General features: G+C 37.9%; 1 protein-coding gene and 1 pseudogene across 3 annotated transcripts; both read right to left on the bottom strand.

The window, feature by feature from the left end:
* Positions 1-5,859: 5,859 nt before the first annotated feature.
* LOC130738509 (pentatricopeptide repeat-containing protein At2g40240, mitochondrial-like) lies at positions 5,860-14,502 on the bottom strand. 2 transcript variants are annotated; one of them, XM_057590498.1, is made up of 2 exons: positions 13,333-14,502; positions 5,860-6,142 (listed from the first exon to the last, which is right to left on the bottom strand). In XM_057590498.1, exon 1 carries the CDS (start codon positions 14,441-14,443, stop codon positions 13,427-13,429), a length of 1,017 nt encoding a protein of 338 aa, XP_057446481.1. In that variant the 5' UTR covers positions 14,444-14,502; the 3' UTR covers positions 5,860-6,142; positions 13,333-13,426. The 2 variants fall into 2 exon arrangements, with proteins under 2 accessions (XP_057446481.1, XP_057446482.1); XM_057590499.1 differs by lacking the exon at positions 5,860-6,142 and adding an exon at positions 11,665-12,149.
* A 182-nt stretch (positions 14,503-14,684) lies between these two features.
* On the bottom strand, positions 14,685-19,690 carry LOC130736720 (uncharacterized; annotated as a pseudogene). The gene is made up of 3 exons (XR_009018608.1): positions 17,373-19,690; positions 15,189-16,376; positions 14,685-14,743 (listed from the first exon to the last, which is right to left on the bottom strand). The product of XR_009018608.1 is annotated as an uncharacterized LOC130736720 (transcript).
* Positions 19,691-19,779: the final 89 nt, after the last annotated feature.

Genomic DNA, 19,779 nt, shown 5'->3' with positions numbered 1-19,779 from the left:
CTCACTTTGAGCCTCTTTTCACACTCACACATGTATCAACCTCGATAGACAAAAAATTACATACAACTCTTTATAATCACCTGTTTTCACAACAACATACAAAACCACATCGATATCAATTGAAAATGAAACAATAGAAAAAATAAATTATAATTAAAATAATTGTGCTTAGAACTTAGAATCGTAGAAGGAACAAAACATACCTAGATAGCCATGTATGGATCAGAGGAGATGTGTGAAAGGTGCTTTAGTGAGATTTATAAAGAGTTGATGCAAATGAGGGTGGAAACTTTGATAAAGACACAGGTGCTCTTTTATTATTATTTACAAACCACTTTGAAATATGAGTCAACTCGTATTAATTGAGGAGAATTGCAAATTCAACGTGGAATTAATTCTCATCTAACGTTTTTTTTTTAATTAATTTTTTACACAATTTCATTAATTGTGTGTGGCTTTATATGAAGTGTCAGATAAGATATACATTAGAAAATTTGAATGTGGTCACCCAAAAAAAAAGAAGGGATTCATTTAATAAATATTTTACTTTATTCAAATAATAAATATCATATTGAAAAAGGTAAGTAATTTAAGTAATTAAGAGAGTTAACAAAACAATTATTTAAAACTAATATTATTTAATTGTTACACCCTAGAGAATTTATGAACCACTTGAGGAAAGATAATTTTTTAAATATCTTTTTTCTCATTAGCAAAAAAAAATTATATTTTTAAGATATAAGACGTATGGCTCATTTAATTATTTAAATGTAAATGTTAAATAATTATAAAGTTACTTTTTATTACTTTTCAATTTTTTCTTACTATATTTTTATTGCTAGATCAATTTATGAAGTTAATTATGTGAATTTTCCTTTTGTAAATATTTATTTAAATGTTGGTCATATGGTCTATTAAAGTTAGAAAGTGTGCATTTTTTATCTTTAACAAAATACAATTATACTAGATATAATACACGTGTGTGGCACGAGTTTATTTCTAATAGTTTTTTAATTGGTTATAGCTTTCTAGTCTTTTTGTTCTTGTTATGTTTTTTCTGTTTTTGCTTTGTATCTTTTTTTTTTTGAGAGCAAAATGGTTTTATTGATAAGAAAGTAAAGGTCATGAGAACAATCCACTAATGTAGATTAGGAAAAGACATTTGATAGTCTTATCCAGCCCTGCACTATTTTGGTGATTTAACACGGTTCATGAGAGAGCCTCATTAAAACCTCTCAGGAAAAATCCAGTGGGAAAAACCCTAAGGAGGAAAAAGAGTGCTCTTCATTTGTTGTTTAACTAACTTGAGAGAGTATGTTCTCAAGACCACTTTATTTCTAATATATTTTTATTTTCAAAAAAAATTATATAAAATGTATTATAGTTAAAGGTAATGGATATTGGAATAGTTTTTTTTTTTGAAAATGAAAGTATTATTATTAATAAAAATCTAGCCTGAGGAAAAGCTTCTCAAGTCAGATCCAAAATACAAAATTCCAAAAACTGTGCATCCCACACATAAAACGACCCCCAAATGACTTCCTCACAAAATGACTTATAACGAAATCTTAAGAATGGTCTTCATTAAAACCTTACTAGGAAAAACCCATGAGGATAAAAACCTAGCAAGGAAAAAGAGTACCACATCCTTAAGATAGCCAATTTTACATCCCTAATATAATAACGTAACCATAACCCAAATCACTTAAATATTCATTCCCTAAAAAAAGAACCACCAGCAGCAATACCCAACAACAGCAATACCCAGTTGTGTGGGAATACCTAGGCGTGATTTACAACAACAGCAATACCCAGCAACAACAAAACAACAACAGCAAATTAAGAAAACTGCAGCAGCAACAACCAACAAATGCAATTAACGGCAACAGCAGGCAAAAATTACAATAGCAGCAACAACAACAACAGTAAACGAAAAAAACAGCAGCAGCAACCAGTAAATGCAAATTACAGCAGCAGCAAACAAAAGAAAGCATCAACATCACGAGTCCCTTGCCTGCATACAGAGAAATAAACACAACTAAATAACAGCACCTCCACACCCTGCTCTCAAAACCCAGTATGTCCATTATAAAACCAGACATGCTCCACACAAAAACATCCTTCTTTTGCCAATTCATCAGCATCCACATCTCTTCTCGTAAAATATGATTAACCCTATTACATGACACTACCGACATCAAATAATCAATCATATTCAGCTCATATGTAAGCTTCCAAGGCCTTGTCTTTAGACCCTTTACCCAACCAACAACAATAAGTAAATCACTTTCTATTTCAACTTAGAGCACCATAAATTGTTGACAAAACAATAGAACATACAAAATGGCCAACACCTCTGCCTCATCTGCACCTTCCTAAAAAACTTGCCCAGCACGCCCCCTGCACTATTTCTCAAACCCCTCCCCCCCAACCCCCCCAATAGGAATAGTTTTTAATTAGGAAATAAAATAAAATAAAAATGTGTTGAAATATTTTAATAAAAAGTAATAGAATGATCTCTTTGTGCAAATAATAATTAATATTACTCAAATTTAATAGTTAATATTTAATCATTAGGACTGAAGTAATTGTAAAGATTTACTTATTTAATAATTTTACAATCATTAGCCGAATTAAAAATATTTCAAATCAAGTAATAAATTAGCTTAATATTTCAAATCAAGTAATAAATATTTTACAATCATTAGCCGAATTAATAATTTTACAATCATTAGCCGAATTAAAAACATCGTCAAATACTTTATAATAACATATTTTATACTTTTATCAACAATATTGTAATTTTGAATGCTAAATTTATAATTAGTATTACTTTAGTAGCATAAAATATTATTTAGTAAATTTAAATTTATTCAAATCTGGTCATCATTATTTTTATTAAGTAATGTTTACTAATATATTGTAGATTGAAAATATAATAAAATAATTTTTCAAAGAATAGACTCATAAACTATATTTAATAGTAAATAACTTATAAAAAACACAAAAAAATACCTTATAGCATCACATGTAAAATGTAAAAAATTGTGTACATTATTTAATATAAAAATGTATTCTATTATTTATTAATTTTAATTATTAAAAAAATTCATACATAAAAATATTACTTATTTATTTCAACATAAATATTTCCTCAATTTATATTAATAGTTAATATTGTAATTAAAAATGATAAAATATTTATTTAAAATGAAAAATAAATAAAAATTTAACAAATTTCTTAACTATTTAAAAAAGGCTTAGATATGTTGGAGGTCCCTCTAAAATAGGGGGCCTTTGGTTAAGGCCCCTACAAATTTTTTTGGGTGGAATAAGTCCCTAATGTGAAAATAATATATAGTGATAAGCCTCTGCCGTGAGGTTCCGTTTAATTTCTGATGATTTTGCAAACGGCGTTGACATAGATTATATTTTGTGAAAATTATTCAATTAAAGGGTGTCACGTAAGTAAATGTGAAACCCAAGTACGTTTGGGGATTTTACTTGGGTTTTTTACTTTGGGTTTTTTTTTTCAACCCTAATTTACTTAGGTGACATCCTAATAATTTTCAAAAAATATAATACACTTCACCGCCGTTTGCAGAATCATCAAAAATTAAACAGAACCTCACGGCAAAGACTTATCACTATATATTATTTTCACATTAGGGGCGTATTCCACCCAAAAAAAATTGTAGGGGCCTTAACCAAAGGACCCCTATTTTAGAGGGACCTCCAACATATTTAAGCCTTTAAAAAATTATTTTAACAATACTTCTTAACTATAATATTATATCTTTAATTTAACTTGAAGAACCTTGAGGCAAATGTTATAATTGATTCATAATTTGCTCAATTAATTTGGTCATTTGGACCTTGTAGTGTTTTATGTATTTAATGTTAAACTCAATTCTACTTTACACACATGTATTTGTGTGTATGTGTATATATTATTGATGATTGATTGATTCTTGTCATGTTTTAGTTAGTAAATGAAATCTTACAATTAAAACATTTTCAATGTTCTTTGAATAGATAATTGTAATTTTACTATTCATCAATAATAATAATAATAATAAAATTGCATGGAGTATACTAACTCCTTCTTTCCAAAACAGACCCACTAGGGTCCAAGAAGGTCCGACCTGATTTGAAACCGGTTATACCGTTTTTTTTTGTTGAAAAAATGGGCGGTTCGGGTCAGTGGTCAGGTGTCGCAGGTGATGGAAGCTGATTTTTCTTAATCTTGTGCAATTGATTTTGGTTTGGGCTCTAGCCTAACCGAATCGACTGAAATAGCAGAGGGCCCATCACTTAACCTAGTTCTTCGCTTCACCATCAAAAAACCCTAGCACTACCAAAAAAACGACATTGGGTAGTGATATGTGGGCAGTGGTTAGTAACCGCTACTCAATTAAAAAGATGGGTAGGGTTTTCGCGACCGGTTCGCTTTGAAAAGATTGGTAGTGGTTAAAATGGAATCGGTACCCCATTAGCGCTGCCCTTCCCAATTTTTGTGGTAGTGTAGCCTCTCACTCTTTAGTCAAAGTTGTCTCTTCTCTCCTTCTCCTGTTCCTCTCTATGTGCTTCACTTGCGTTGTCACACTTACAACACCTGAAACCCTAATCTATCTCTCCTTATGCTTCACCTTGTGTACCGCACTCCACTACACCTAAAACCCCAATCTCCTTCTCCTCGTGCTTCACTTACTGCCCTTGCACCAACATGGCCTCACCCATTCACTTACCATCTTCCTCGCATTACCCTCCATGGAGCCTTTCTACTTCCCATAATCCATAAGGGAACCCTAGCTGCCTCACTTCCCAACAATAGCCACCCCACCAAGACTCACTGCTCGTAGATGTTCATTTCCTTGCGAGTTGATCTCTCTCTTAAATGTGGTTTCTTTCTTCCATGCAAAGGTTGATTCTTTTATCACATCTCTAAAATGTTCACTAGTTAGGAATGCAAGAAGAAGACGATGATGAAGATGAAAATGTAGCATCAGACATTGGAATGGAATTGATTATTGCATATTTTTTCTCAATTTCATCTCACTTACTGCTTTGATTTCTTGTTATTTATTTTGGGTTTCTGGTTATGTTATTCGAATTAACCGAACTGTTCAGCCCTTAGTCCGCCAAAACCGAAACCCTTGTCGAATGGTTGCACTTCTGGCTTCGTGTTGATTCTCACCCGACAAAACCGGCTCTTTCGGCACGAAATCGCCTGATGGACATACGTCTCCTATCTCACCTCTAATTTTTTCTAGCCACCACCTTTTACCGCCTCTTTCTCCAAATAAACATATTACCTTATGTCCTCCTTCAAAATAATTTTAAATTAAGAAAATACCATTCTTAACCACCACTAAAGTCGCTGACACTAAGCTATCACTCTCTTTATCTCAACACAACGTAGACGAGCCAATATTCCTTATCATTGACGTCGACGAACACAACTTTGCTCATAATTTTTGAATCACGAGTGTGGTCATCTCCTTATACATATGTTGATCCTCTGAAATTTCACTAGAAAGCAACAAACTTCATCGATGAAATTAACTTATATTTTATTAAAGAATTAATATTTGTTGAATAATCAAGGTGTTTGAATATGGCTATAGGTAGTTGGGGGTGTTTGGGCGGAGGTTCCAAAGGTGTGTTATCGAGAGTAGGAACAATGACTAGAGTTCAAGATAGTGGTTTGGAGTGAAGGAAGACACATGAGAAGTGTAACGCCCCAATTTCTCAACTGAGGAGTCACATTAGTCACCTAACAAAGTCTAAGGACTATTTCGTAATCCTAAGAAAACACGATAAATTTTTTCCTTTTCAAAATAACTAAACACAGTTTAATACATAACATGGTCTTAATTAAACAACCCGTTCCCGACATATAATAATAGTGTCTTACAATAGCATAAGCAAGTTTCCAAATAAGTACGCACACTTAAACAGTGGCGAAAACAAGGTTTTAGTAGCAGAGTTTTCAGATAACGAAGAAGAGTCAAAGCATAAACTACTAAGAGGAAACTATACAGCTTCTTCCATCCTTGCTCCGCCGGTTACTATCCCTCCTCCATCCCAGCATGGCTAAGCATCGCCAGAAGGCTTTTCATCGCCTAATAGCGTTAAGCGCCTAAATAACAAGTAGCAAATAGAAAGGGTTAACTCCATGCAATTACCATGTATAAAAGAGAAAATCATGCTATTCAAATTTAATTACCTATCATGGTAAATACACTAGCAACATAACTAAACTCATATATCAACAACTTAACATAGATTAACTCAGATAATAATAACCTCAACAATGTAACATCAAATCAGATATCAATAAACCAATAACTAAAATCCAACAACATAGGGTCAGGTGTTAGTTCCCTATAATGCAACTATATGTTGCTACCAAAATGGATCGATCAATAACGTCTCGCAAGACGGGACAATCACGCGGGACCACACCCCGCCTCATCGCCACTTTAGAACATCTCACAAGATGGGACAATCACGCGGGACCACACCCCACCTCATCGCCACTTTATAACGTCTCGAAGGACGGGACAATCACGCGAGACCACACCCCACCTCATCGCCACTTAAAGACCAAGCCCTATATGCCAAGTCAATCAACAACAATGCCCAAACCAATGATTTATTCGGAGTAACATATGTTATTCCTATTATCAACGAACATAACTCAATTCAATTGCATACCAACTCAGTTCAATGACAGAAACCAGTAAACGGCCGAAGCCTCTCAGAAAACGGAGACACACGTCTCAATAAGTTCACTCGGCCGAAGCCTCCAGAAAACATTTGGCACAAGCCTCAGAAACAGTCAACATAAGCAAGCATACAACATTGCAAGCATACCAACATTTCAATCAATTGCCAATCAAATTAAACATCTTCATCTCAAGCGCATGCAGTGCGAATAAATCATGCAAGACTCAAATGACGCTCTAAAACTGAGTTACCCTTACCTTCGTGAGTAGAAGTTGTGCATGGAAGTTGCGAACCTAAAACAAGGAAACACAATCATCAACACAAGCCTCACTGGAAGCAACACGATGTAATAATACTAATCGAAATCGTAAAGAACGCTTTTAAAGCTTCAGAGTTCCTATTTAGGCACGAATGGACAACGAAGACTTCGTTCGCTAAAACGAGCATAACTCGAGCTACATAACTCGGAATGACACGAAACCAACGCCAAAATTTCGACAATTGAAAGAGCTACGCAATGGCTCAGGTCATAGAGACCCAAAAATTATTTTTGGACACGGTACCCTAACAAACAAGTTTCGGCCACTCTCAAAAATAAGGTTTCCGAACTTTTTCTTCGATCTAATTTAATTCCTAGGTATTCTTAGGCGATATCTAGACCAGGGAAACTCTCAGAAAAATTATCAGATCGAAAACTAGAACAGTGGTATTTTGGTCAAGATTTTTAGCTCGGAAACTCAAAATCAGAATTTCGAAAAATAAATTGGATGAGGTCGATACCAACGACGATTATGACGACTAATCCTACTGACGCTAAGCTCAGTCGAGAGTTTTTGACTCAAAAAGTGGAACCTCAGCATAAAATGGGTATTTTGAGCAGAATTGAAGTTCTGCGGCGATTCGACGAGATTCGGCGAAATGTAATCCGCTAAACATGCTCTTGGGCATGCAGGGAATAAGTTTAGACAGAGAAATCAAGTTATTTGGACAGTTTTACAAAAAGCTCAAAACTTTGAGCACAGAAAGACATAGAGAAAAGCGACAGAATTTACAATCAGAGGTAAGGAAAAACATTAGTACCTCGAGGCCTACGCGTAGCAACGAACAGAGCGACGATCAGACAAGAATCGGTGAAAATATTTTTCTCCTCCTTCCTCCTTGAAGCTCACGGCCGTGTGTGTGTGTTGGTGGTGATGTTTTTGTTTTTTTTTTTTTTTCATTTTTCAAGCTATTTATAGAAAATGGAAAACGTGGGGAAAAGAATATTTCGCGATTCCGATTTTTCCTGCACATTCCTCCGTGAATTCTAAGTTAGGTTCTGGCGACAGAATTCCAGAACTCAAAACAGGTTTCTCAGAATTAAAGCAAACGATCCAAAGTCGGTGTAAATCTATTTTACCCGAAAAACTACTTTTTGCAGTTGATGTCGGATGAGAAAACTTCTTTCTGAAGAAAGATTAGAAACATCGAAAGAAATGGGTGAACGCGTGTGGAATCTTCGTTTTGAAGCTCCGAATAGAAAAAGTCTTCATCAACAGTTTACTTTAAGGTTCTTGAGCTAACAGGAACTCGGTTTCGGCAAACTTCCGAGAATCGAAATCGATCGTTCGTACAGTCCAGGGTTTCTTGTCGAAACACTCGTCGTGGAATGGAATAAGAGAAGTTCTTATATTCCTCTGAATATTTTTGAATATCGTTTCTACAGTGCTTTAAGAGCAAATTAGCCATTTACTAACGTTTTCGCCCTAAGGCGAAAGTGAATGAAAGTCGTGCTATAACCTATAGCGAATTTAGTAATATTCTATGTCGTTTCCTAAATTTTCTTCTTCATAACGCTAATCCAAACATTAAACACAGTCAAGTTCCTCTCACGCTTACACATAATCATATGCGTGAGTTGGAAATTAATTATTTATTTAATTCTAAATTCTTGGGTCTTACAAGAAGGTGGTTATGATATCGGGTAATATTAACATTTGAATATCATTATTTTAAGGAAAAAATTCTCTTGTAGGCTCAACCCCATTTGTTTTTAACCTGGGTCTATCTCTGGTTTCTAGTGTAGGTGGTGTTCATGATAATCGTGGGTGTTGCAATTTTGGGTTTAGTGGGCGGCTACGACAACGACATGGGCGCTTGGGCGACGACTTAGTGGAAAAAGTAGCAAATGTGACAACGTATGTGGTGGTTTTTGGGATTCAAACAGTGGAAAGAGGTATGTGGGGGAGTTGACGAGTTAACACAGAGGGAAGAGATGAAGAGGGAGATAGGGGAAGAGGAGGGAGTGAAAAGTTGTTGAGTGGGGGAGGGTGAAGGTCTAGACAAGGCCGAAAAACAATTACATGAGGAGGGTAGGTGTTAAGTCAAGACATAATAGGAACGAACATAAGGGATTTATGGTGGGCTACGAGTGAGAGCGGGAGAACGCATTAACAATAGAGAATGGTGTTTTAGTCACTTCATTTATTCAATCGCATTCATCCCATACTTTAGTATTATATCAATGGTAAATAGTGGTTGTGTAATGAGTATCCAACTTTTGTGAGATAAGAAGCACTCTCGCATGACCAAAGAGAACTTCCAGTTTCCCATTGATAAAGTGGAGAAGAAGTTATATAGCTGGAAAGTGAAAACTCTTTCATTTGCAGGTAGAGTATCACTAACTCAATCATGTCTCTTTAGCTTACCCACTTATGTGATGCAAACCACCCCAATCCCTATGGGGATCTGCAAGGAGATTGAAAAGCTTTGCAGGAACTTCATATGGGGTACAACAGTGGAAAGTAGGAAATGTCATCTAGTTAGTTGGGAGACCATTTGCTCTCCAAAGCAACATGGAGGTCTGTGATTCATGGACCTGCACACAATTAAACAGAGCTTACTTGACCAAACTTGCTTGGAAAATCTTCAGAAATGAAGATTGCATTTGGGTCAAAGTGTTCAAAGCTAAATATAAATTTAGCCCTGCTGTGAGGTTGTCCCCTTTTCCCAAACCCACAGATTCCCCTTCTTGGAAGGGAATATGTAGTGTGTGGCCTCTGGTAGTTAAAGGGGCAACCTGGAATATTGGAAATGGTCGATCTACTCTCTTTTGTTTAGAATTTATTTGAATATATCCCTGAAGACAGCCACTCATGGGTTGAAAACCTTCCTGTCTCCTTCTATGCTAAGGAAGGGTATTGGGATTGGGACAATTTGAAACAGCTACTCCCTCATGATATCTGTGATAAAGTTGCCAAAATCCGCCGCCCTCGAGATGATAAACATGGGGATGATATTCCCATATGGAGCCCCTCCTCTAATAGGTATTTTAGCATTAAATCTTTCTACTCTTTGATTTTTAATTATCCTGATATGTACACTGCAAAGGCTTTTGACCTGGTGTTGAAATACAAGGGCCCTCCTAGGGTCCAAAGCTTTCTTTGGCAGGTTTCCCATGATAGACTCCTCACGAATATGGAGCGGGTTCGAAGGAAAATGACTGTTGATGCCCTTAGTCCAAGATGCCTTAATGCTGAAGAAACAGTAATGCATGTGATAAGAGATTGCAGTCATATTCAGGAAGTCTGGAATCCCTTAATTTCACCAAGGGAATGGACTAAATTTTTCAGTTTGGGGATGTCTGACTGGCTTGTTTATAATCTTCAGAGGAAAGAGAGACACGTGGATGGTATCAAGTGGCCCTTACTGTTTGGTATTATTGCTTCATCATCAATGCTACCCGCTATGCAGCTGAAGTTACAAAGACCCTGTTGTCCCCTAAGAAAATTGATGACTTGCATAGGAAGGAGGTTCATATCTCCTGGAAAATGCCACAGGAAGGCGTCTGCAAATTGAATGTTGATGGGTCCAGCTTACTGAGGTCTAAGAAAGCTGCTTGTGGAGGGCTGTTGAGGGACTCGCGTGGAAGAATCATTAGAGGCTTCACTCACATATTAGACTTTTGTGATCCTCTCCGTGCTGAATTGTGGGGTGTCCTTTTAGGCCTCCGTATGGTGGACAACCAGAGACCAAGGAGACTAGAAATAGAACTTGACTCTAAAGCTGCTTTTGCTCTCCTCACAGACACTTGCCCTGCAAATCATTCGTGTGCGGATATAGTTAGGGACATTGCTTCCGTATTCTCTCCAAGCTGGCATATCTCTTTCCACCTTATCTATCGTGAAGCCAACAATTGTCTTGATTTCCTAGCACAGATTAGGCATGTAGTAGGAGAAGCGAGTTTTGATAGTGGACAAATCCCCTCTGGATTGCTCCCCCTTCTTCGTTCTGATGCTATTGGAAACACTGTTCCAAGAGTAGTGTAGTCTGTTGTTTTTTGGGCCTTTGACCCTCCAAATTATCAAAAAAAAAAAAGGTCCATCCAGGTTGTGGGCTCAACTTTTGCTCAATCGTGGAGAAATATGACAAATTGCTAGATGTGCCAATTTGGGTCAACCTAGCCCGGTGCAAACATCATTTCTGATTGAGTTGCGTTGGAACAATATAAGTGTGAGCTCATTATTTTTTAACCACAATTATTGACAAGAATTCATTTCTCAATTTAGAAAAAAATACACTTTATTAACAAACAAAAAGAGTGAGATAACATTAAGGTGTAATGATATATAATCTTTGGAGAAAAATCATATATCTATGAAAACAAATATGAAAATATAAACAAGTAACAAGTATTTTTATTTATTTTCTTTATTCAATTTTTACTATTTATTTTAACATGGTTAAAGTTGATAACTATGCAGGCCAGTGGCCCGGGACAGCCCATATCCTGTTACATATTTTCAGATTGGGCTGGGCCAAATTTTGTGTGCTCCTATATTTTATCATCAACCTTCCGTCAGCATTAGTTTTCTCCAAAACTATCATCATTCATCATCACTAGACATGAGTGAGTACATGCATATGCAGGTATGGAATCACTAAATGGAATACCATTACTTCTCAGATCCATCAAATAGCAAGAAGATGCCAGTTAAATTATCACGAACCAGACAGAAAATTAGAAAACAATCAAAAGTAGAAATCACATGGTTACAGTTCATGAGTGAGTTTATATCTGCCAAGGACAAGTGAAAGCAGAGACAACCTAATAAAAGTTGAAACATTTTGCATCAATTGACAGAAGAATTCGCATGAGCTTGCTCTTCCAATCTCGCCAAAACATATTGCAGCTTGAAAAACTCTATAGTTTCAAGGCATGCACTTATGTCGATTAGACGGGGAATGTAGTCCAGGATACTCAATTTTTCTTGCCAAATCTCAACCAAGGGCAAACATTTTTTTAATGGAATCCTCGTACCCTCTTCATGGTGTTCAACCACTTGTTTTTGGTGCAGAGATGGTTCATTTTGCTAAGTTTGCTAGTCTCAGTGTCTTTTGTTCTTTCTTCTATTTTTCCACTCATTTTGGTCTGTTTTCTGTTAGCATATTTAATCCTCTTTAATAACCTATATGGGTCCAAAAACTGAAACCTAAAAATAATTCTTATAACAACAAAACAAAAAAACATTTAAGTATATAACCATGACCCATCTTAGTCATCTAAAAATTCAAGTGACACCATTTTGGTCTTCCAAAGATAGTTGACATTGCCCCTAAATCACAGCTAGTAACATCAAAATCAAAATTTTGCAGAGTTGTCTGCCACAGAAATCTCACAATGGAACTGCAGAACATTAAGCTTGGTAGAAACTATATCTAGCTCTGCCACCATCTAAAGCAAATCAAAGAACATCGAGACACAGAATCAATACAAACAGAACTGTCTTTCTCTATCGTTTATACTTATTTATATTTATATTTGAGAGATAACTATCCCCCGATCATTGTTGTTGAAAGCATCCTTAGACTTAGTCCAGGGACGGAAAATTGAACTGAACAAGCATCTCTATACAGTGAGCCATGAGAACGAAATTTATTACATCTGAGATATATAAAACTAAACATTTTTCAGTACCTGGTAGTATTCCACTATTGAAATCTATAAAATTCTCAGATCCTAAATGTATGCTTTGTTCAGATGTAGTGTGAAAATGAGGGGAATGCGAATAAACAATCGAGAAAGATGAAACCACTTATTCACACTAAATGCAAAATAGGAAGCGCATCAAAGTGGTGTTGACTGTGCATATGAGGGTGAAGCTACATCAGCTAGCTTATTAAAAATCAAGTGAGTCAATGTGAGACTTCTAAAAAAAACCAACAAAACGACATCTTTCATTACATTCCCAGCTGTCAATTTGGGCCAAGTACACAATAGTAGCCAAGAAGCTCATACATTCGAAGTTCAAACGTTAAAGCCAGAGCCCAGAATAACAATTGGGGAAAAAGTCAAAAAAACAGTGAAAATGTTGATCAATATTAAGCCGCGAGTATAAATCATTGCAGATAAAACAGGTTTCTATTTCAGCACCCAACATAATTAATAAAATTGATACCCCAGGATTTTCAAAGAATTATTTCACTGTCATAGGATATCCTAACACTCAAAAATTACTCCATAGTATGAAACTGAAAGTCTAAAACCACAATCCACAATCTTACCATTGCATGTAACATCAAATTCGAACAACAGAAAAGATAAAGGATCATGGAACTAACCTGAGGACAAATTATAACACTAGCTCTTCATCTTCTCCACATTCCCACTAAACTTCACTCCCTCCTTCTACAACTCCACTATCAATCACTATTCCTAGTTCCTACCTTTAACACCATTCACAGTTCCAGCATTCTTTAGATAAAATGCTTTCAATTTCTGACCCATTGGCAAACCCTTCTGGTTCATTTCATCCAAAATTAACATTGCCTCCTTAACCTTCTTCAACATCATAAGCTTACTACCCAAACACCCTAAAAGCTGTGTATCCAAAGTTGTATCCTTCCCACCAAAACTCCTAGCATACTTTCTAGCTTGCTTGTAGCAATTCATCCGCAGTAACGTCGTGATCACACACATGTGGGTGGAATACAACATGGGCACTCCATCTTCCACCATTCTCCTCACCACCGCAATAGCACCATCCACCACCCCTGCCTTACACGCGCCGAGTACCAGCGCGTCAAACGTGCGGGGGTCCGCCGCCAAACCCTCATTCTCAATCCTCTTCAAAACTCCGGCCGCCGCCTCCAGGTCGCCGGAGAAGCAGTACGACATGAGGAACATGTTGTGAGCCGTCAAGTCGAGCCGCAAGCCGAATCCAGCCATGCGTTCCTCCACGCGCCGCGCCTCGTCGAGCGATTTCTGCCTGGTGAGGAGGCTGAGGACAGGGTTGAACGTGGAGGCGGTGGGGCTGCAGCTTCCCTCAACCGCCATGGATTCAACCACTTGGAGAGCGTCGTCGGCGCGTTCGAGCTTGCATAGGCGCGTGACGAGGGATTCGAACGCGCTCTTGCGCGTGAAGCCAGGGTTGAGGCCAGAGAGGGTGCGAACGACGTCGTCGATGAGGGTGGAGGTGAGGTTGGTGGCGGTGATGAAGCTGAAGGTGTGCTTGGTGTTGAAGCAGCCGTCTTGGAAGCGCTTGTTGAGGATGTCGCGGAGGGCGTTGAGGTCGCCGGAGGTTCCGGCTTCGACGGCGAGTTCGTCGTAGTAGGCGGAGGTAGGGTGGTCGGGGAAGGGTTTCGCGGCGAGGGTGGTGAGGCGGCGAAGGGTGAAGGTGAGGATAGAGTTGGAATTAAGAAAATTGTTGGGTCGTTTTAGTAAAAACGACATCGTTAGTGAAGTAGTGAGACTGTGAGGTGCTGTTCGGTGAAATGAAATTGAATGAAAGGGTCATATAGATTCAAAGAAAAAAGGCTTGTTGCTATACCAATACTGATAGCTATTTTTATGGGCCCAATAATTTAACACCACATCTGAGGCCCAAAAGAAGTTCAGCTAGACTGCTAGACCTAAATTGCTGAAAGATTATAGAGTTACGATATGTTCCCACACATGCTCTTACAATTTATTATCACTCCGTTTCTCTTCCTGTCTCTTTCCACTCAACATATTGAAGGAGTGTATAGACAACTTAGACCATTTATAATGGTTTGTTTAAATTGCACACTTTCAACATCACTTTTTCTCTTCTCAATACTACACATCATCTTCTCTTTCCAATTCAACACTCTCTCAACAATTACTCACTCCAATGGTTTTCATTCAACACCATACCCCACCACTTTTTTATTTCATATTTTTATTTAATTTTATATTTTTTTTTATTATTTACGTAAAATTACAATTATTGTTTTAAATTAAATTAAACAATGAACACTTAAAAATTTAATATTTTTTTTAAATATAGACAATAATTTATTTTATTTCCTTAACTTAAAAATGGAAGACAACAAACTAAGCACACAATAATTTATTTTATTTTCTTAACTTAAAATGCAAGACAACAAACTAAGCACACAACACACAAATAACGTAATTAGTACGATACAAATCATCTTCAATCACGAAACATTTGCAAACTTTGTCCATATGTGCTTCACTAGATCTGCTTGCAGTTCGTGATGAACATTCGAATCACGCAACTCGGATCTAGCACGCACATGATTTGCAAAAGCGGGTAACACCTCGGTCGAGTATGGTTGCGGTGTACTAGATCCACCTTCCCCAGATTGCTCAAAATCGGTTCAACGTTGAGCATATAAATCTCGTTCATCCTCAACAATCATATTATGTAATATGATGCATGACCTCATAATGATACTCAAATCAGCTATGTCCCACAAACGAGCTGGTTCACGGATGATTTTAAAACGAGCTTGAAGCACTCCAAATGCACGTTCGATGTCCTTCCGACATCCCTCTTGAACTTGTGCAAACAACTTATCGGGTTCACTTTGAGGAAGTCTAATCGACTTGACGAAAGTTGGATAAGAAGGGTAGATACCATTAGCTAGATAGTATGTCATATTATAGGGACGTTGATTCACAAAGAAATTCACAGTTGGAGCCTTTCCCTGTTCCACGTCATCAAACACCGGTGACCGATCTAGAACGTTTATGTCGTTCAACGTTCCCGGACATCCAAAAAAGGCATGCCAGATCCATAGATCATGAGATGCAACTGCTTCAAGAATAACTGTTGTGGTTCCCTTATCCCCTCTAGTAAATTGATCTTCCCATGCTTTAGGACAATTTTTCCACTCCCAGTGCATGCAGTCAATACTCCCGATCATGCCTGGGAACCCCCGCATTTCACTAACATGTAGTATTTTTTGCAGGTCATCTTCGGTTGGTGCTCTAAGGTACTCTTGGTCATACAATCGTATGATTCCTTTACATAATCTACGTAAACACTCCAGTGTTGTAGTACCTCCTATTTTGATGTACTCATCGACTGCATCTGCTGCCACACCATATGCTAACATTCGCATTGCTGTGGTACATTTTGCTAAGGGTGATATACCTTCTTTATTGGCTGCATCAACTCGCTGGGTAAAGTAGTTATCACTACTTGAAAGGTCCGCAACGATTCGAAGGAAAACATGTTTTTGCATCCGGTACCGACGACGAAACATTGCATCGTCATATGTAGGTTCATTGGCAAAGTAGTCGTCAATTAGTCTTTGGTTTGCCGCTGTATGATCTCTACTGACATATTTTCTACTACGAGGTGCACTATCTTCCAATATTTTGTTTCGACGCTCTCTAAATCGGTTGAGTATATAAGCTTCTTCAAGTTCAGAATTTTGAAGGTATGTTGTCATATCAAAAGGATTTTCACAAGGATTTTCAAAAGGATCCATTTGTTGTGAAATTCGAAGTAGATTGGAAGAGATTTGGGATATTGGTACATCAATGGATCTATGAACCCATATATATAAGTACATTGAATGGTGGACACTGGCGGATTCGAAATAACTTATCAACTAGAGTTAATAATCGGAAAAGGACTAGATTCGAATTGAGTGGAACATATTCAAACACAATAACCCATACATTAAAGCCAAACACTACAGACTTGACACTACTGACAAATTATTATAGCAAACACTACAGACTTGACAACACTGGCGGACTTGAAATAAGTTATCAACTAGAGTTAATAATCGGAAAAGGACTAGATTCGAATTGAGTGGAACATATTCAAACACAATAACCCATACATTAAAGTCAAACACTACAGACTTGACACCACTGACAAATTATTAAAGCAAACACTACAGACTTGACACCACTGGCAAATTATTAAAGCAAACACTACAGACTTGTCACCACTGACAAATTATTAAAGCAAACACAACAGACTTGACACCACTGACAAGTTTGACCGAATACAAACAAATACTCGATTGAAATTAATTCCCAAATAGCTCTTGGGACAACTGCTTCAACAGCTCTTTCTTACGGTCATCGAGATGCTCTTCGGAAGTTAGCCTTAGATACAAATTGGTTTTCATCAATTGGTTAGTCTCTTCTTGCACCGATGCTATCTTCTCCAATCGTACAAGCTCTTTCTCCTTCATATGTCTGTATTCAGCCCAACCTTTGTCCACCTTCTCCAAGGGAGCTTCTCTAATTTTCTTTTTATTCTTTTTTTTAGTTGCCTCCCTACCAATTGGACGAGGAATTGATCCTATAGAGGTTGAACCACATGCATCATTGTCGTGAGGTCTCTTAGATCCACTACTTGCTAAGCCACCATTTCCTCCTACTTGACTACAGAAACGTGGTAGATCACGGAGAGCGTTCCATTCTTCCATCAAAGTAAATTGAACATTCTTCCCACATGCGAATAATTCCTGCGCTTTTGCCAAAACATCATTATCCGACCAACCGCTTCCTTGCTGACGCTTAGCGGCATCATAAGCGTCAATCCATTTACCCAGTATTTTGTTCATATAATTCCAACGGTTTCGGCATGCAATTCCATCACGCGGAGGATCGAATGAGCAATGCTCATTACAATACTCAGCAATATCTCTCCAAAATGTTTCTCCTTTCTGGTTTTTCCCCACAACACTGCTTGTTCCACAGTTAATCCACCCACTAATTTGCACCAAATTTTGTGCAGTGTTCCATGCTGGTGACGGGGTTCTCTTGCTCTTAGGAGTTGAATCCTCTTGATTTGGAGTGAATTGATTAGCACCAAGAGTCATTTGTGTTGAAAATTCGGGAAATTCAGGCGCATCAACACTCGGAAAATTTTCATTCACCATTGGCATATAACCACTAGACAGGGGTATTTGAGATGGATATCTCATAGATCCATAAGATGGATGAAAGGATGACTGGTTGGAATTTGGTGCAAAACCTAAATTATGTATGTTTTGAGGACGTTGGGTGGAAAATTGATTTGGATCTTGATAATTGTTGGGATTTTGAGGACGTTGGTAAGAAAATTGATTTGGATCTTGATAATTGTTGGGATGTTGAGGACGTTGGTTGAAAAATTGATTTGGATCTTGATAATTGTTTGGATTTTGATGATATTGGTTGGGAAATTGATTTGGATCTTGATAATTGTTGGGATTTTAGTAGTTATATGGGTAGTTAGAAGAATGTTGGGGGTTGAAATGGTGATTGTTGGGATCCATTTCAAAACAAAGACTAATAGAAAGATAATAAGATGGTGAGAGAAAACTCTCATTCTCTCTCTAAGACTTCTCTCTCGTCTAACCCTTCTCTCTCGTTGCCTCTTAGGGTTTTGCGGCTGAGTGGCCGTCGCGCCGCCCTTGCGCGGCGTCAACCCGTTTCTTCCTTTCTTTTTTTCGTTTGTTTTTCCTGCCAATAAAGCTTGTTGGCCTCGTCTTACCTTCCTTGTTGTCTCTGTTTCGTATCAACCTTTTCTGATTCCCCTGTTTTCGCCTTCGCTCTCTCTTGCGCCTCTGATCTGCGATTTCAGCCTTTCTTCTGCGCTCGTGGTGGCTCTGGTTCTTGCTTGGAATTCACCTTCGTCTTCGTCTCTCTTCAGCTGGGGTTCGACTTGGTTCTGATTTGATTGCCTTTGGCAAGGAAGCTTAAACGTGCTCTGGGTCGCTCCTTCCTTGGCCAACGTTTTCTGATGAGATTGCGTCGTCGATCTGGTGTCGATTTGGATGTGCCTTCCAGGCGCTCGGCTGTGTGGATCAAGGCAATGGGTTTTGGATCTGATTCTAGGTTCCCTGGTGCGGCGCGGGTGCTGTCCATCGTGGTGATCTTGCGTTAGGGGAGGTCGTGGTCGTGGGCTTGCGGCGGATCGTTTCTGTGTCTACTCTTTATGTTTCTTTCGACAGGTGGCTGGTTCAAAGTGGGTGTCCGGATTTTCTTAGTTCTGACTGAGTTAGGATCGCCGGGCTTTGCTGATATGGATGTGCTTTGGTTACAGGTTTTCATGGGTTTGTAGGAGGCGACTTTTGGTTTGTTTGGTGGTGAGGGGGCTTTTGCCCAGCGCAGTATAGGCGTTTGGGAGTCAGAGTCAGCGGCGCTTCTCTCTACATTGGTGAGGCAGAGCAGATTCGATACGCTGCTGTGATTGGTTTGTTGGGGTTTAGGTTCTTGAGTTTTCAACCATGTGCATCCTGTTCAGCATGGTCTTGTTGTCTCTGATTCGGAGTTGGGCTTGTGTCTTTCAATGCCGATGTCGAGTTGTGACTCTGTTTTTGTTGGGTTTATGTGGCTTGTCGCTGCGTCTCGGTCCCCGACGGAGTTGGCTCTTCGGTGTTCGTGTGGTTTAGTCTTGTGAGGGTTGGGTTTGTTTGGGCTTTATATGATATGTTTTTCGGATATTGATCCATGGGTATTTTCAGGGCTTTAATGTTTTATCTTTTGTAATTGGGGGTTTTACTTCAGGGCAGTTTGTACCTCATTGGGACTTGGATTTTGCCAGTCTTTTGGTTAATCAGGTTACTGTACCCATGTTGTTGAGAGGGGTTGTTTCTCAACATTTCCTATTTTATTATTATTATTATATATATATATATATATATATATATATATATTTCTCCTTTCAAAAAAAAAAGATGGTGAGAGAGATAATAAGATGGTGAAAAACTTGGTTTTTTTTTTTCTGTGTTCAAATCAAACGAACCAAGTCTCTATTTATAGAGGAAAAAAAGTGATGAATTTTG

The sequence above is a fragment of the Lotus japonicus genome, chromosome 2, assembly GCF_012489685.1.
Source record: "Lotus japonicus ecotype B-129 chromosome 2, LjGifu_v1.2".
NCBI classification, from domain to species: domain Eukaryota; kingdom Viridiplantae; phylum Streptophyta; class Magnoliopsida; order Fabales; family Fabaceae; genus Lotus; species Lotus japonicus.
The sequence above is the reverse complement of the archived record's forward strand: the minus strand, read 5'-3'. Positions and strand labels throughout refer to the sequence as shown.